Source organism: Parambassis ranga, chromosome 13 (assembly GCF_900634625.1).
Source record: "Parambassis ranga chromosome 13, fParRan2.1, whole genome shotgun sequence".
Lineage (NCBI taxonomy): Eukaryota > Metazoa > Chordata > Actinopteri > Ambassidae > Parambassis > Parambassis ranga.
The window spans coordinates 12,189,220-12,207,196 of record NC_041033.1 but is presented as its reverse complement, the minus strand read 5'-3'; the positions used below and the strand labels follow the sequence as shown (position 1 = coordinate 12,207,196).

At 38.9% G+C, this 17,977-nt stretch overlaps 1 protein-coding gene across 1 annotated transcript; it reads left to right on the top strand.

Annotated features, from left to right (window-relative positions):
• The first annotated feature begins 389 nt into the window (after window positions 1-389).
• gosr1 (golgi SNAP receptor complex member 1) lies at window positions 390-16,963 on the top strand. Its single transcript, XM_028420214.1, has 9 exons — window positions 390-468; window positions 1,146-1,257; window positions 2,170-2,257; window positions 2,596-2,703; window positions 2,858-2,949; window positions 6,085-6,159; window positions 13,725-13,754; window positions 16,110-16,192; window positions 16,400-16,963. The coding sequence occupies exons 1-9, from the start codon at window positions 435-437 to the stop codon at window positions 16,522-16,524; spliced, it is 747 nt and encodes a 248-aa protein (XP_028276015.1). The 5' UTR covers window positions 390-434; the 3' UTR covers window positions 16,525-16,963.
• Window positions 16,964-17,977: the final 1,014 nt, after the last annotated feature.

Sequence of the window (17,977 nt, the reverse complement as noted above, 5' to 3'; positions counted from 1 at the left end):
CTTTTGTTGTGAAGATTTTATATAAACTGGAATCGGCTGTAAATAATGTTTGCCAATTGTAAATTGTGGGTAAAAACAGTGCAATTCATGTTAATGAATCCACACCCAACAAAATTCATGAGAACCTCTGTGTGGTCAGGGTATGTGAAAATGCACAAAAACTCACACAATAAAATAAAACATGTCACAACATCTGAGCTTTTTTCAGTTTATATGTCATTAGTGTGTAATTTGTAATACAACTTTTCCCTATTCAACAGAACACATTTAAAAACTAACCGTACACTATTGCTGTTAAAACAAAACTTTTGTACAAACTCCTTATTTTACTTTGGGTGGCGCAGTATTCCTTATGAGGGGGTGGTAGATCCTATAGGATATGCCGTTGACACGTGATACACCCCGGAAGTTGATGACGTCCCAGAATAACAAAGATGGCTGGAATAGGAAGCAGCAACTACTGGGAAGGTAAGGAGGCAACATTTTCCTTAATTTACAAAAAACGGTATTTACAGCAACACCACCGGGCGTAATAATAATTGCAGCCGTGTATTTGTAGCTGCCATCGTGTGCTTAGCGTATAACATATTTGGTATAAACATATACGTGTCTTAACAGCAACTAGTTAGCTACCGAGTGAGTAGCTAACATTTCGTCATGTAACTTAAGTTTTACCTTAATCTGCTCTAAACGGTGGATCAACTTGGTACACCAAGGTTTGCCCACTGACACGATTATTATGTGGTGGTGAACAGATATATAATATTCAATTTTACTTATATTAATTGTCTTGGTTTGTTTTATATTGAAGTCATCGCATGTAGCCAAACCGTCGCCGTTGACACTAGTTGAGTTATTAAAACGGTCTGGAGTGGTGTGCATATTTAAAGGTTTCCTCATAAGTACAACTACCAATTCTACACTTATTCAGCTAAGAGAGAACGTACTGGATTAAAAACCTAAACCCCTATATTAAACCAAAGATGCAAAAATAAATCTTTATACACAAAATATGACCAGCCCCTGTCTTGTTATATTGATATTATGAGCTCATATGGTTATTACTGATGTGTAATTAATCATAGCATGCATTACACCCTGCATTTTTGGTGTATTACTCAGTATTTTGTGTTCCTGTCATGCAGATCTGCGAAAGCAGGCCAGACAGTTGGAGAATGAACTGGACCTGAAGTTGGTGTCCTTCAGTAAACTGTGCACCAGCTACAGCAGCTCCAGGGATGGACGTCGAGGAGACACGTAAGCCTTTTGACACACCTGCAGAGCATCCAAAGGCTCTACACATTCTTACATGGTCAGGCATGGAATATTATGCTAACTTCATTTCTCAGGTATCTCAGGTTCTCACTAGTTATAACTGGTTTTCACCCCTTTTTTAAATCTTTAAGGTAAAGATGCTTAAAAACAGGATAAAACAGGTCAAGTGCAGTTTTAAGTAATTGAAAGGTCCCCCTGAAATGTTTCAGTATTTATTTGTTAATAAAATGAATACTAATAATAAGGATCCTCAAGATCCTATCACTTTATCTGTACACTGTAGCCATCAAGGGCCTGGATATTTCCTTGCCAGCATAGGGAAAGGTTGGCTTCGAGAAGGAAGTGTCTATGAATGATACATTTAACTCTATGGGTGTTACTCCCTTCCTATAATAACTTATGGGGAGGAAAGGAAAGTACCGGTACGTTTAGACCGAGATACTTTACTTTTGATCCTCTAAAATGTTTTCTGATATTTGGTGCCTCATAGCCCAGATCGATGACTGATGGATCTCTGCAGGGGACAGTTAATAAAACCAACTGTGTTGGTGACATTACAGTACTCTGGATGGGGCTGTCAAAATTATTTGTTGTTTCCCACATGTGTAGAAAATACAGCAAAGTCACAATTATCTGAAGTGGATTTCATCAAATTTGTCCCTATACATGGATCATTTCTAGTTTAAAATATATTTTTAGTTTGGACTTCCCTCATAGTCTGTACAGTTTAAACACATAACGACAAGATTCTTCACACATTTGAATACTAATCACTGTATGTTGTATTCAGTTAACAGCTCAACAGTAATCATTTGTATAGATAGATAAACAGAAGAGAACCTGCTTTGTGTTGGCTTTCTAATTGTTCATGAATCTTGCCTTTTCCTCCTCAAGGTCAGACACCACCCCACTGCTCAACAATTCTACCCAGGACAGGATGTTTGACACCATGTCAGTGGAGATTGAACAGCTGCTGGCCAAAGTAAGTAAATTCTCCTTGGCCAGTGGCCCATGAAAGGCCAGTAAAAAGACTGTAATGTTCTAGTTCTCCATCATGGAAGGAGGAGACTGCAGAGTCGACTTCATTGTGATTTTATAATTTGTTTAACACGTATACATGGTCATTTCTGCATTATACTAATAACACTGTAGTTTCAAATGCTGACCACAAAAGAGTGCAATGTATTCCATCTCTTGACATGAGCGATATCCCTGTGATTTCCTCAAAGTGGCCCATGATGTGTGCTGTTGGTTATTTAGCTCTGTTTATCTTGTGTCTTCCATCTGTTCATCCACTCATTTATTTTCCAACTCTCTTAGCTCACTGCAGTAAATGACAAGATGGCAGAGTACACCAACACCCCGGGCACTGCTTCTCTCAATGCTGCACTCATGCACACCCTACAGAGACACCGAGACATTCTACAGGTTTCTGCTGTTATCCCTTTTATTGTTATTGCTTGTTACACTTTGGTATTTAAATGTTTAAATTAAAAAATGTCATTCTCTGTAAAATAATTCTGTACAAATGGTTCTTTTTACTTTCTTCAAATTTTGCTTTAATTTTGTTTTTTACTCTCAGGATTACACGCATGAATTCCACAAAACCAAAGGCAACTTCTTGGCCATCCGGGAAAGGGAAGACCTTCTGGGGTCTGTCAGGAAAGATATTGAGTGAGTATCAAGTAACGGCACCTTAAAATGCATTTGTTGTATATACCAACATGTGTCAGACATCAGCTTCCTGTGATGTTCTTATTAAGAACACTGAGCCAGCATATTCTTATAGATACAGTAGATGAATAGTTGGTAGTGGTGTGTAAGGCGTTGCACACTATAGTCAGGTGATCATACTTGATTACGTCAAGTTACAAGGTGTAAAATTATTTTAAATGTATTTTTAGGGTAAATACTATTATATAATTAATGCATGATGTTGCTTTTAGGCAGTGAATGTGCAATAGTTGTAGACCTTATTCATTAGAGGGACAGTTGAGCCTTGACTTGCACTTGGCATGCTGATTGAAAAATGTTTGCTATTAAAACCAAAGAAGATTCATAACCTCCACGGCCTTGTGTTGAGAAAGTGTGTCCTCTCTTCAGATTGGCTCAGTTGTGAGTGAGTGTATTGAAATGAGATGGAGGCTTCCCCAGACCATGACTCTTGTGGTTTTTTTTCGTAATGGCTTATTGACCTGTAAGACACAGCAGTGAGCATACAGTGAGCACTGCAGGACTCTTATTGATCCCACTCCATCCATCTTGAGTGCAGATAGTCTGCAGAGGCCAAATGCCGCCATGCATGTTCCATAGACCCACAGCCACATATCTATAGTAGCTGTAAATACAGTATACAGGTACTTCATAATCATATGAATTAATATTAATTGATAGCTTAAATAAGCACATTCATTTAATTCTACATTTTTGTTTTTTTCTTTCTTTTGGAACTGTATAGTTACCACAGACAATTTGGATACACCACTTTTAATTTTGGGCTTCTTCAAGCTGTTCTTTAAAAAAATTTTGTAGGTTTATTACAGTAAAACCTCCATTATTATCAATGTAGAAAATGTTGTTTATTAATCTTTTTAATATTTCTTTTTGTAAAAAGAATTGTTTGTTGTGATAGTGCATCACTTGTTATAAAAGGGATAATTGTATATTCCCAGTCCTTCATCTAATGATAACAGAAAGCCATACTGCACATAAGCAATCAACCTTGAACCGTGTGTACAGATAATAACATCCCATGAGTTCAGTGGAACAGTACATGGAACAGTCTGCTCCTTTAGATCTTATTGCTGTGGCGTGCCACTGATGGTACACAAGTTCGCTGCTGATTAGTGTAATGCATAGAAATGAGCCACTGTTGTTAACCCAATGCTCAGGCTAATGATGGCTAATGTGTCCAGGGGCAGCTCATGAGGAAATCGTTTGAACTAACATGCAGGGGAATTACAGCTGTAGCTGTGAGGACAGAATGCAATGAGATTTCCTTTTATACTCTACATAAAACAGTTCTATGAAAAGCAATTTCCCCATAACCTTCCCTATTGATCTTTGCTGCATAAGAAACTAATAAGATAGGACTTGAATAAATATGTAAGCCAGCCACATTCTTCACAGCTAGAGGACTAGATGTTTAAATGTTTATGTGTTCAACTGCCTAGCAGCTTAGAAGGAATAACAGAATTATCTAATGATCTTTCTAGAAGGGTATATTGAGAAAATCACTGATCACACAATCACAATCAGTACTGTTGTTTGACACTCCTCCATATCACAGAAAGTTTAGCACAGTGTAATATGTTACTAAGTTGTGTTTGGAAGGTTAAGGTCAGTTTGCTCTTTTGTCAATTTGTTGTTTGAATGTTGAGGTGTTTTTCATCTCAAAGTGGTTTAGTCTTCTGTCTCTTTTGTCAGGTAGAGGGCACTAGAGATCTTAGCTATGGAGGAACCTTATCCAAGGTCCTTTTCACTGTACATTCTGTATGTGTATCATGGTTGTTTACACTGCACACTCACAAAAATCCATACTAATTAAGGGAAACGGTACACACTATTTTATTTATGCAAGCACCCAAATGAACAATATGACATGCTGTATCAATATCTTGCAACGTGCCTGCAGGCTCCGTCAGCAAAACGTACTCTCGCACACACAGACATGCACTGCTTGCGTGCAGCTGTGCCATTCATAATAACAGCAGGGAGCAGAGCTGAGCTCAGACCTCACTCTCCCTCCGCTCGTGCTTTGATTCTAAATGTCAGCAACAAAAATGACAGCTAGCCTGTGATTTACATTGGTGCCCTTTTAAAAAGCCTTGGTGGAGTGATGAAGCTGCTCTCAGCATAGGCAATTCTAGCCCTACAACAACATCAGACCTGCTTCTGGGGTGTCCAGCTTGGACTCAAGACAGATAGTGTGAGGTGTACTATGTTTGATGTTATATTTTTTTCCATTCTTTAAAAGCTGAATGGATGTTCAGTAGGCAGATATATTGCTTTTGCAATGGTTTAGGTGGGGTGGTTATGTGTTTGCATACACTAATGCTTTACAGCTCTCCCTTTGTTCACTGTTTATCTTGTTTTTACCCACACAACACAAGGGTGGTGCTGTGTTAAGTGACATGAAACCCAGGAGAACCAATAGGAGTCAGCTGTACAGAGACACTAGACTTGCATCAAGCACAGAGAATGGGTGTGATGTGTTTGTTCTGTGAGAGATGCAAAAGCTCATCCATTAACACTGACCACTTTGCTCTTGTATATCATAGTAGTTGAGAGCACGGTTTAATTGACCGAGCAGAAACAGAGATCATTTAATAGACCTTTCCATATTTCAGAGGCTCTGCCCTTGTATGTATTTACTGTTGCTAAAAATCTTAAATGGTGCTTGGCTGATGGTGGGCTGGAGGTATGACGAGTTAAGAGAGAGTGAGATGTATATGCCAGAATACTGACACAGTTTGTCTGTCTGTAAGGGTCAGCACCGGTGAGCACATCCTCCTTCTTGAATGCATGTCCAGAATTGTCTGAGCTGACAGGGCAAATTGTAAGCTATCCAGATGTTTAAATATCATTTGACTGGTTGTAAAAGAGAAAGGAACCCATATTGGGAAACATATTCTCAGGTTTACCAATTTGAAACTACACTGCAGACAGTTTTTGTGAGAAGTCTCATTAATGCACCAAGCATGCAAATGGAGTTCAATCGAAACTCTACCACAAGAAGAGACTAGAAAACCTTGTGTATCATAAACCTGTTTCTTGTCAGTTACAGTTTTGTGTATGTTTTATTTTCAGGACGTACAAGAGTGGTTCTGGTGTGAACAACAGAAGGACGGAGCTCTTTTTAAAGGAACACGAGCACCTGAGAAAGTAAGTCACCAGACAATTAGAAGTTAAAAGGCATATTTCAAACCCACTAGTTCTTAAGGCCCTCATTTTATTTTTTTATAACTTTACATCTTTAAACTGTAAATGTTATGCATACTTTTATTATAAAACACTAGGTCAAATTATGATGCTCACCACCCTCATTAGTGTCCTGCTATCATTTGGCTGACTCTCAAAAACTGTAAGACAGCATGTGGTAGTAAAGTCTGTATGAGTGTACCTGTGTGTGAGAGGTGTGAGATGCTCAGTGTGGGAAATAAAAATAAATGTCAGCAGGGCACATGCACACACCCTCAAAAAACTCTTTTCATGGTCCAAGCTCGAAGGATCTAAGGTATGTGATAAAAATGACTTTACAGAGGACAAAGTCAGAAAGTAAAATGACATTACAATCCAATTGCAAGTTTTGGAAATTTTATGTTTTCCATGCATATAAAGAAGAACAGAGAAAAAAAATCCTGTGGTTGCCTAAAATTGTTCTCTTAACTACAGGTTAAATAATATTAATATGGACTGTGAGGTGGACCTATGGTAGATGTAGACATTAGCTATAGAGTGTAGAGGTTTTTTGGCTCTAAATATGTTCATTTCTGCATATAGCTGGGTGTTTTAATGAACGTCTGTGGGGTCAGACTCGCCTTTTGGAGCCAGCTTCAAGTTTGAGGACCAGCAGTTTTTGTCACTTGTGTGTTGGCTTCATTTCTCAGCCCTGTAGGTTGCTGCTTTGGAGCCAAGTAAGGCCAAATAATTAATGAATTTGTAGGCTGAATCTGTAAGAGCCTTTCAGCAGCCATGAAAAATGAGTCATATGGTTGTGTGTTGGCGCTTGTGTGAAGAAAGACACAAGTTTTCATTATAATAATATGTTCAGCCTGTCCTCAAAGAGCCAAACTAAAACTATTGATAATACAATCATGTGTAAGGGAAACAGGAATGACTTGCAATACATTGTGTACAACATCTCCTGGCTTTGCTGCATTCCCAGCAGTCAAGCTCATGCCAATCCAGCACATCTAATTGGGATATTGATAATGACATTACTTTATTAAACCACAACCCATATTATAGGGCTTCCCCATTACTATTGCTGAAGATGGCAGTAGAAAGGGGAGACTGGAGATGAGGATCAAGTTGCACTAGATTGATCCTATTAGAGCCATAAAACAGGAAAAGGGCCTAAAGTGAAAAGGAATAAAATATGTTAGTGACCAGAGCAACAGTGGTATTAAGACTCAGTGCAGGCAGAGCACACTGGAATAAGGTTTTAAACTGAGTTTTTAAATCTTAGCTGCTTCCTTACTCAAACATGTATTGTGAATAATAAGCATCCTTCATGTGAACCTGCATCATATTTTAATTCATGTTTTAATTTGTGGTGTGAGTATACTTTCTAATATTCACACCACAATATAGAGAGCTAGCTGTAGTTGTTGTTTTCCAGTCCTTGTTTTATGCCCTTCACTCTTGATATGTCGGCCTACATGCTGTTCAAACTGTACTGTCCCAGCACTGGATTCAGGTTTGATAATGGACTATATGAGACATTCACTAAAACAGCATGTATGCACATTGTATAATGACAATGTTTGAGCTTGTGATATATATTGGCACATGATTGTAGCAGTGTTGCCAAAATGATCAGCTCCTCTTCAGTAAATCTTTATATTACTGCAGTGGGCTGAGTGCTTAATAAGGCTGCATTGATTCTGAACACAATTTAATGAGACAGGCATAGATAGATACAGTTTTAAGAGTGCCTCGTTGCAGTTTTTGCTGGTAGTTTTGAAATGTGTATAGTTTCACATGAGTTTGATCTTCCTACAGATTGGCTTTGAAGGCTATTACAGAGCCATTACTGACACTTTAGCATACTTTCTTTGTTGTATATAGATTTTGTTATTGTATTTATCAAATGTAACTTATTATGTTAGAGCTGCTAGTTAATCTTTCTCTGTCATGTCTTCCTTTCACTGTTTCTCTCTCCATCCTTGTATCTGTTTTTCCGCCTCTTGCCATAAAGGTTAGTCTTCATGAATAAACTAGAGGGAGGGAGGGAGGGGCATGCCATTAAAAGTGCACGTTGGAACGGCTCTAATGGCATTGGTCACTCTGGTAAGGAGTTCCTGTCAAACAGATTTTCTTATGACACAGCATTGGCAGCAAGTGTACTGTGTCTAAACCCATTTTAGACAGATCTTTATAACTTGTACTCAGGCGTCTGGTTGACTCACCTTCTAATATTCCTATATAGTAGGAACGTTTGAGTAGCTATGAATAGATCAGGACAGTTTACCAAATAAAAGACAGGGTAATGAGCAACTGTAAAAATGCCTTGGTTTTCTCCACAGCATTACAACATAAGCTCCTCTGTGTTTCTTTGTCTTTCTGTCTCTTAGTTGAGATGCCTCCTTTAAGTCTAGCTGGCATGTTGCCCATCTGTAGAGGTTTGATCTCGGCTGCCAGGTCCCTGATATGCTAATGTAATCAGTGTAGAAGAGCTCTGAGGATTCAGAGTTAAGTGCTGCTGTACTCTCTTTGGCACACCAGAGCTAAAAAGAGTTCAGAATGTTTAGAGGTTTACCCAGCAAGCCTGTGTGTGTGTTTGTGGACCATTTTACACCTAGATAAACTTATAACATGAAGACCTAAGCAACAAAATTGCAGCTTAACTACATTCACTGACAAACTCAGGCAGAAGAGGCCATTATGTTATACCGCAAGTGTGTTTTCCTGTAAAGAGATTATCAAGACGAAGATTGTTTAACATTTATAGTAGAAAGGGTTCCTTTAATTGATTACAGTTTAAAGTGTTTTGCACTGATACAGCGATTGCATTCTGGGTCCGTTTGTTTTGATATAGATGCTTATACGTTGTGTTGAATAACAGCGACTAATACCCACTGTTTGTGTCTGAGCACCCCCCTCTCAGTCTCATTCAAAATGTCATCTGATGAGAAACCCTAAGCGAAACTGTTTGAGAAATAGTTACTGATGACAATGATTAAAATCGAAATGGCAGTTGTTCTTGCTAGTAAACAGTGAAAGCCTTCCTTCTTTGTAGTTTCCAGTGTTAGTACAGCATTGCTATGGTCCAGCTCCTGCCAGCCTTCCTGTGGTAACATTTATTTTACATCTCTATGGGCAAGATTTTCTTAGTGATGATTGGGGTTATGTACTTAATCGCCAATGAAGCCTGTCAGATGGCAACACAAAACAAGAATCTCTTCAGGATGGAAAAAATGGTGATTCTTTGGTATATTTTCAATCGGCTCTCAGCTTTGATTTGTGACCACTCTCCTTCTTTGCTGATTCAGTTTTTTTCTCTGCAACTGCTGCCAAGAGCATTTCCTAATTAATGTTTCAGTTTAGTGAGCTGATTCTGTTAGTTGCCTCATATTGGTCTAAAAGCACATTTGACAGAACATTACTCACAAAAAGATTTTGTAATGTATTTCTCTAACAAAATGCAATTTAAATGGTCACACGATTGATAAATGAATAAGAACAGACGTGTGACATATAATTTTGTTTATGCATTAGTCGTTTTAATTATTTAGCAGACGTAAATTCTTAACATATTTTTTAAGTTCAGTTATAAAGTGGACACACATGTGAGGAGAAAGCAGTCAGGAAGCATGTGGACAATGTGGATTGATTCATCACACTGGGAAAGGCAATTAGCATGAAGCTAATGAGTGATTTAATGACTGCAGCAAAACATAAATGACCAGGGAAAATGGAAAGAACACACTCAATGCTTAAACCACAGAAGGCTCCATATATGTGAATGTGAAAGCACAGCCATTCTAGCTGTGGACAGGTGATTGAAGGCAACAACATAAATCTTTTGCCTCATCTCATCTCTGCATGTAAAAACTCCATAAATCAAGGTTCACCTCAGATCCCAAGCTCTCTCCTTCATTCTCCTTAACTCATGATTTATAATGGAACAGTGTCAGCAGACAGATGGTTATCTTTGATTTTCTCTGTTGGTCGTTTGTCCATGCACCATGATGTTTTTTCCTCCATCTTTTAAAACCGGTGTCACGCAACTGTCTGGCCACGCTCTTCTTATATCGTTCTTGCATCTGTTTCAGACAGATACAGCTTTTGTTAGGGCACCAACAGATCTAATAATCAATAGTCAAATAAGCAGTTTAAGTATATTGGATTAATTCATTCATTTTAGGACAGCACGGCTAAGTGATTGTATTCCTTTGAATGATTTCATTTTAGTCAAACAAAATCAGCAGTTACTCCAAGCTGTACTCAAAAAGTGTGTGTGGGAAGATTTATAAACAGAATGCTGCTCCTTTTGATTGTACAAAAAACAACAACAAAAAAAGCAGTGCTTACCTGCAGTCTGAGAAAAATAACCAGCACTACCAGTGTCTGCTACTGGTCCTAGGGGACATGCAGGTCTCCTCTTCTTCTCCCTACAGATCTCAGGAGGAAAAGTCTCTTGTAGTGCCAAGTTCAAGAGAACAACATCAAATGTTGGTCTCTTTAACTGCATGATGAGATTACAGAATTTAAATAGTTAGGAGTAAAAATTATTCTAAACAAAAATAGTAATGTCTAGAATTAAACACATTCACATTTACTTGAGTGTCAGTTTGTTAAGGTTTCTCTCCTGTTGAGGGTTTTGTGCTCCTTAATTTTTGATAAAGTGAAGACTCTTCCTCTGAGACACACCCAGCATCTGTTAGATGAAAAAACTGTCAGCTCAGCACAAACGCTTACCAACAATACATGTGCTTATGCAGAGCCGTGAGGTTTTTTTTCACCTTACTTGAAAATAAAAACAGCTGCAGTGCACAGTGGGGTCAGCCCATAAAATGTAGGAAGACCTAGAAGCTCATCCATCTTATTGTACAAGATAGAGGTAATGATAATAATGGGAGTAATATTATTGTTTAAATATGTGGTGAGAAATACACAACGGGGGTCCAGCAGATTTGTGGAGGCGTCTTTGTTGTCCTGGGTTAGGGTTGTGCAAAACTGTATAGTGCGCAATTAATCGTCAGAAAAACTGCCCCCGATTAATATTTGCCATTTATCGATTACGGCGATTAGTGCCTTGTCATAATGACGCATTTTTGTGTGTGACGTACTGTCACCATCACCCGCAAGCACGCACATGTGAGCCCACAATAACAATAATGGCAGAAGGCAGTGGTTTTCAGTTAAATGATGCAGAGCAGCACGTTCCTAACAGAGGTTCAACGTCTGTCACCATAAGCCGGAGCACGAAGAAAGCCGAAGAAAGCGCGACGCGGCCACAGTATATAGTGCCGATTAGGTGAGAAGCGTTGGTTGTTGCCATAGTAACTGGACATTTGCTCGTATTAAAGGTAGGGTAGGAGATTTCATTCTGATGCACTTTTTGTTAAATTAGTGTAACTTCTCTTTACAATGCGATAGCAACCAATTAGTTCGGCAGTTTAGCTTTAAAATGAAGAATATTAATCATCTGTGGAAGCTATAAAATGCTAAAAACATCAGCCAATCCTAGGAGGCGCACCTGCACGTATCAGAGAGGTATGTGCATGATGGCCGAAGTCACAGACTGGTTGGGAGGCGTGGCTTTGGGGGTGAGCTCCAAGAGAACGGGTGTTTACTTTCAAAATCTGGCTGACTCTCACTGAGTTTTCAAAATCTCCTACCCTACCTTTAAAAGAATGAACTCTGACTGGAGAAGCTGCCTCCCGATCTTTATTTTTGGACTCCACAGCAAGATAGGAAAACATTACAGCGAAGTCTCCTCCAGCAGATGTTGGAAAGAATTCCACTCAGCCGAGAATCCGCAAAACGTTTAGTTAAGTTAAGTGCTCCTTATGACCAAACTAAGTGCTGGAAGAACATAAGGCAGGTTGATTTGCACAGACATACATTTAAATGTGGAATTGTCCAATTTGTTTGTAATGTTCTTTTTGCTGCTGTTCTACAGTATGAGTGAAAACATGCACTAGTGTGTGACATATTCCAGTCACAGGTTAATTTGCACAGACTTGAAATAATCACTGATGTGGCTTTTCTGAACTTATTTGTCCTGTTTAATTTTAATGTTGATATGCACTGCTCTGTGACCTTAAGATAAGAACATTTGAAGGACAAAGTTACTTTAAATGTTTGCTTCATTATTATTTTGAAGCAGTTTGTGCATTGTGCGTCTGTTATCAATACATATTTCAAACATGGTTGGTGCCTAATCGCTACTTACCAGCTTAGCCTGTCAGAATGAAGTAGTTAACTTGACTGATTTGTCAGTATCATTTTAGAACAATGTGGTGATTTAGAGTCAAAAACATGTAAGTGCAATTGTCATCAATTAATCGTCAAATTAATCATTATCGGCTAAATGCCACAATTAATTGTGATTAATTTTTTTGCCAATATCGCCCAACCCTATTCTGGGTTACATTTTAATACAAAGCATAGGGGTAAATAAGAAAATAAACAGCTTGCAATAAATGAAATAAAGTAATTCCTAATATTTGATGATGTCATTAAAAATGCAGCTGGGGAGTAAGGTATAGCACATCCACACGCAGCTTTAGGCATGGTTTGGTGAGGAAAAGCAGGCTAGAGATCAGTGAGAGACCTTCATTACTTCCTGTAACTTTTGTTAGAATCATTAGAATGCTAAGAGCTTAACAGCAACCACATATTGAGCATGAGGCCGAGCATTCAGGGCTGTTGAATGGATACTGAAATACAATCACTGCAGCTTTGTTTGCTCTTTTTACTTTAGTTCGCTGGAACATTATCCAAATTGATTCCAATTAGAGAATAAACTGCTGAGAGCTTCGTTGTTTATGGGCAACCTGAGACACAAAACTTGTGACGTTTGTGTGTTTGTGTGTGAGAGTGCTCCTTCACTTCTCTGTAGGACAAAAGCCAGCGTCTGACACTCCCTCCGGAGGTGTAACTGTGAAGAATATAAGGCTCCAGTCTCTGTGGGGAGGAATTCTCTCTGGGTTTACTTAATCCAAACTCCATAAGGAGAAAATGAACACACGACTAACAGTCACGTTGTTGTTTTACACAAAGGATTATTAGACAGTAACGATACATTTTAAATATAATGTCAAATTTTTATTTTTTTTTTCTTATTCTGGTTCCTCATTTAAAGACCAGATGTATTTGAACACCTCATTTATATTGTAAGACACATTATTTATTGATTTTTCTTTTGTGTCAAACAGTAGAAATAAGGTCTAAACACAGGACAGAGCAGCACATGTAATCGCATGAGCTCACTGATGTTGGTGGGGCGGTCCAAATTACATTATGCTAGCAGACGTCTTCTAGCAGACTTGGTTACTATGTGGGTGTAAATAAGCCTTTTCTTAATTACTGCCCATCTGAAATCAGTATTGATAACTAACATGGTAGTAGTTTAGGTCAAGAATTTTGTCACAATAACATACATGCATTTCAGCCACTGGTTTGCTTGTGTGTGGGACATATAAACATTTCATTGCATGTTTTCACTGCACAGCATTGTCATTCTAATAAGTGTCTCTCTCCTCCCCCATCTTTAGCTCGGACAGACTGATGGATGACACAATAAGGTAGGACAATCTTTCAGTCTTGTACATGTGGGAAAACATATATTTGCATATATGACAGCCCCAGCCTCCTCCTTGCATCTAATTGCTGAATTTAACTCAAACCATTGTTATGTGTGAAAACAAAAATGACCTTAACATAGCCTGAAGACGTCGAACCAGTTGAGTACCACTGTAGCAGAAATGCATTAAAAAAGAAAGATTTAAAACCAACCTTCAGGCAGACAATCTAAAACCTGCATAGTTCTTTTGTACCTTTATTTGAATGAACAGTTCAGTGAAGTGAAACAAACTGAACCGTGTATGCTGATGAATTAAATGGGAGTTTTTCATACGCGCCAAAACCTTGGAAGGTTTCCAGCTGGTGGTCACATAATGTAATCTGTATATAAAATGCAGGGGACTGTCATTTGCACAGCCCTGGATTCTCAGAATAACTCCTCCCACATCGCTGATTTATTGGAATCATCCATCTCTCACTACCCCTTTCTCTCCTTCTCCTCCTACACAAATTACAAATATGCTGCTTAGGGTTCAGCCTCTTTGCTTTACTGCCTTTCCATCTTTTCCTGTTGTTTCATCTTGTAAACTATGGATCCCCAGGGGCTGCCAGCAGCCTGATTGGTGGGTTTTGACACTGAAATGGTGGACAATGCTGTTCGACCCCCCCCTCCTTTGTTGTTAACTGTGTATGATGTGAATATGTCAATGAAAGACAGTGCATACAGCTTGGTATATGTTGGTATATATTAGCTATATAATGGGCTTTTGTATTCGTTCTCTGACATTGTTAATGTGAATCTCATTGTTTTACCAGGTCAGTCATGTACACCGTTTCGGCAATCCTAATTATCATTTGTCTGTGGTTGAATATGTAAAGGTTTTTTAAGAAAACACAATCTTTGAAATACTTAAAGCACAAATAAATAAATAAAACTGCCCGCAACAGGTTACTTTACAACATGAGACTAGCCCTCAGGTCATTTTTAAAGAATAATTACTGCCTGATCACATCGGTGTGTCTTTATCATCTCTTGATTCTCATGAGCTGGTTAACTTTGAGGTGTAGGCTAGTGAAGGTTGCTGCAGTCAGCAAAGTGCTTATTCCTGACTGAGGAAAACATGATCCCTAAAACACTGCTCCACGCCAAGACTGCAGACCTGTCCCCTCCGTAACCTCCAACCAGAGGAGATGCCTCACCCAAACACACAAAAATCCAGTCAAATTTGCACTCAGCAAACTTTGTTTTTCTATCTTTTTGTATCTATTTTGCTCACGAGTTCAAGCATTTGTGCAGGGCTGCTTCTCCTCAACTTTAGCAGCCAAAACTGTAAACAGCAATGGTGATTTCATTACTTTGTTTTGATCTGCCTCCTAAGGGGCTCTGTCACTCTGGGATGGGAGGAGTTATCCCCTGTGACCAGTTCCAACTGTTTGTCGTGCTGCTTCAAGACAAACAAAAAAACTAATGCAACAGTCATACTTACATCCACATGTGCTTTGAGTTGGCAGTTACATTTATCTCTGTAAAACCTGAAGTGTTTGCTGGTGTATTTAGGTACAGTTGTACCGGGATAAATGTGGGAACCGATTTACTACAACACCACTGCTGAAGTGAAGGGCTCCGGGTGTGGGCGCTCTACCTGCTATTGATTACTATGTGTAACAGATGCCATGGAAGGCAAACACACAGGCTAAAACTTTTCCTGCCAGCTGCACAGCTGCACTTTCCTGCTGTGAAAGTCGCTGAGACTCAGGTTTAAGAAGAGGAGGGGCACATATCGGAGTAATTCTATACCTTCCTCCTCCAAGCTGCCTCACACCCAAGGTGGTTTTGATGTTTACCCTCATTGTACCATGGTTAAGTTAGAGACACTTCAATACACTGTTTTAATTCCTACACAGGAAGATATAGACAAATTCTAACCATAGGCTTTATGGTTACATTTAGGCACTCTATTTACATCACACACTATGATAGTACAGGTTAGAACTGCTATCATAGTGTATCAACACTTGAGTACTGTGGTTATGGGTTGGTTTCTTTGCCCAGTGTGCAGAAAAAGTAGCTCTTGTATGTTGCAGAGGCTGTGATTAATGCAGATCCCCTAACTTTTTCAGTAACAGTTGGATTTTATGATTGCAAGATATTTTCCTCTTTTAAGAATTATAATTTTGTTGTATTTTTTATTGACTACATGTGTTATGGTTACATTCCTGTGTGTTATTTCTGATCTGTTATTCTAGGTAGTGCTTGCGCTTTATTTTTCTATTTGTTTATTTGTCTCTGGTCATTGAATCAGCTTCTGTTGTCATTTTAATTGGTATATGAATAAAAATGACTTGACTTTCTTTAGCATTGCAATGGCGACCAAGGAGAACATGACCTCCCAACGGGGCATGCTGAAATCCATACAGAGCAGAGTCAACACACTGGCCAGTATCCTTCATGCTGCATGTGTGCATTGTTTTGTATGTGTGTGTTTGAGGAACCAAACGAAAAGCATCTTTTTCTTTATTGATTCTGGATTTGATTTCTGGATTGATTACACAAGTCTGAAAGGGGTCTTAGACCCCTTGTAGCTGTGTGTGTGTGTCAGTATCGGTTCCCACATTTGCAGTCCTCCTTAACTTAAAACTCTCCCAGACCGTTTCCCAGCTATCAACAACCTCATCCAGCGAATCAACCTGCGAAAGAGAAGGGACTCTCTCATCCTTGGCACAGTAATTGGCATCTGCACCATCCTCCTCCTGCTCTACGCTTTTCACTGAAAGTCAGGCATTCTGAAATCTTTAAAGAAGCAGGGTTCAACTGCTTTGTGTAGCCTGAGAACCCTGCAGAGACTGGACTCAGTGTTTGGAAGAATCTGAGCAGAAGGACACTTTGTTGGTTTGGTTCTGGGACAAATCTGGCCAACATGTTTGCTGAACTTGTATTTAGCAGAAGGACAAATGAAGGGCTGGTGGCTGGCTGTTCCTCTGCCAACAAGGGAATGGAGACCAAAAGTACAACTAAGACTAGTTTTTAAAAAATATATATATTGCTAACTCACTTGGAGAGAAACTGTGAGACTGTGTGATGCATCTTTTTTTCACAAGTGGAAGGATTTTTAGTTGAATGGTCCTTTTTAATTGATGGAATGGGATGGATTGTTTATTGTGGGCTGTAAAATGTGAATTAATAAATTATTCATATCAGTATGTGCAAAAAGTGTGTAACACTAGATTGTCATTTTAAACATTTTATTTTTCAAAATGATTAAAAAACTGAACAGAGCGTTCTTATTTGTGAGTAAATCCCACCAGCAGGATGGCGTGGCAGGACATCATCTTCTTCAGGAGAGAGCGCGGGACACTGGGGTTCATGGTCAGCACCAATTTACTAAACAGAAAACTCATCTGAAACCTAACATAAAACCTGAAACCTAATTTCAAGCAGTTCCTTCTAAGTAAGCATTTTGTAGTATATAACATGTTTTGCAGTCGTTTAGAACTGTTACTGGTTTGAATCCAGCTGGCTTTCTGTGTGGAGTTTGCATGTTCTCCCTTTGCCTGCCTGAGTGCCTGTTTGTCTGTCTGTGTTGTGCCTGCGATTGAGTGGCTTTTTCCAGGGTGTCTCCCCTATTGACTGCTGGAATAAGTGGGTTAAGGAAATGGATGGATGGATATAGTACATTACATAAGTTCAAGCAAAACCTGAGCATACATCTCCAAAGTGGTCCCCAGCAGTCATTATGCCATCATAATTGTCCAAAGTGATCAAGATAACAAGGTTTTTGATAAATCCATCTTCACATTTCTGGAGATTGCATCAAAGCTGTTCATTTTTTCAGAGAAAAAGGTGTAGGAGTGTGAAAACAAGACAAATGTGCTGTGTGAGAAACATCAATGTGCTTCACGCTGTTAGTTGTTTGAGACAAAAAAAAAATCCCACATCAATGGAGTTAGGAGGATAAATAGCTGTGTCCTCACATGCCTTCCTCACAAAATAAGCTACAAGTTTGAAGTCTCATAAAATGTCTTGAAAACAGCCACTCTTACACAAGTTCAGTGGGAAATCATCTTCTAAATTTGGATCAGATGAGTGTATATGCTGTCGGGACACTGCTTAGGTGCAACTCCTGAGCATCTTAGCCACTCACACTGCATGAATGTATCATTTCTCGGCTGATGTGAATATTTATTTACATGTTAAAATCCATTTTGAGAGTAGAAGCTAGGAGTT

What these genes read in the sequence shown, in the direction of transcription:
- gosr1 (XM_028420214.1), top strand. Translation starts at nt 435, where the DNA reads ATGGCTGGAATAGGAAGCAGCAACTACTGGGAAG. An exon ending in GATGGACGTCGAGGAGACAC is followed by an intron (nt 1,258 to 2,169) that starts GTAAGCCTTTTG and finishes TTCCTCCTCAAG; the next exon opens with GTCAGACACCACCCCACTGC. An exon ending in TTGAACAGCTGCTGGCCAAA is followed by an intron (nt 2,258 to 2,595) that starts GTAAGTAAATTC and finishes CAACTCTCTTAG; the next exon opens with CTCACTGCAGTAAATGACAA.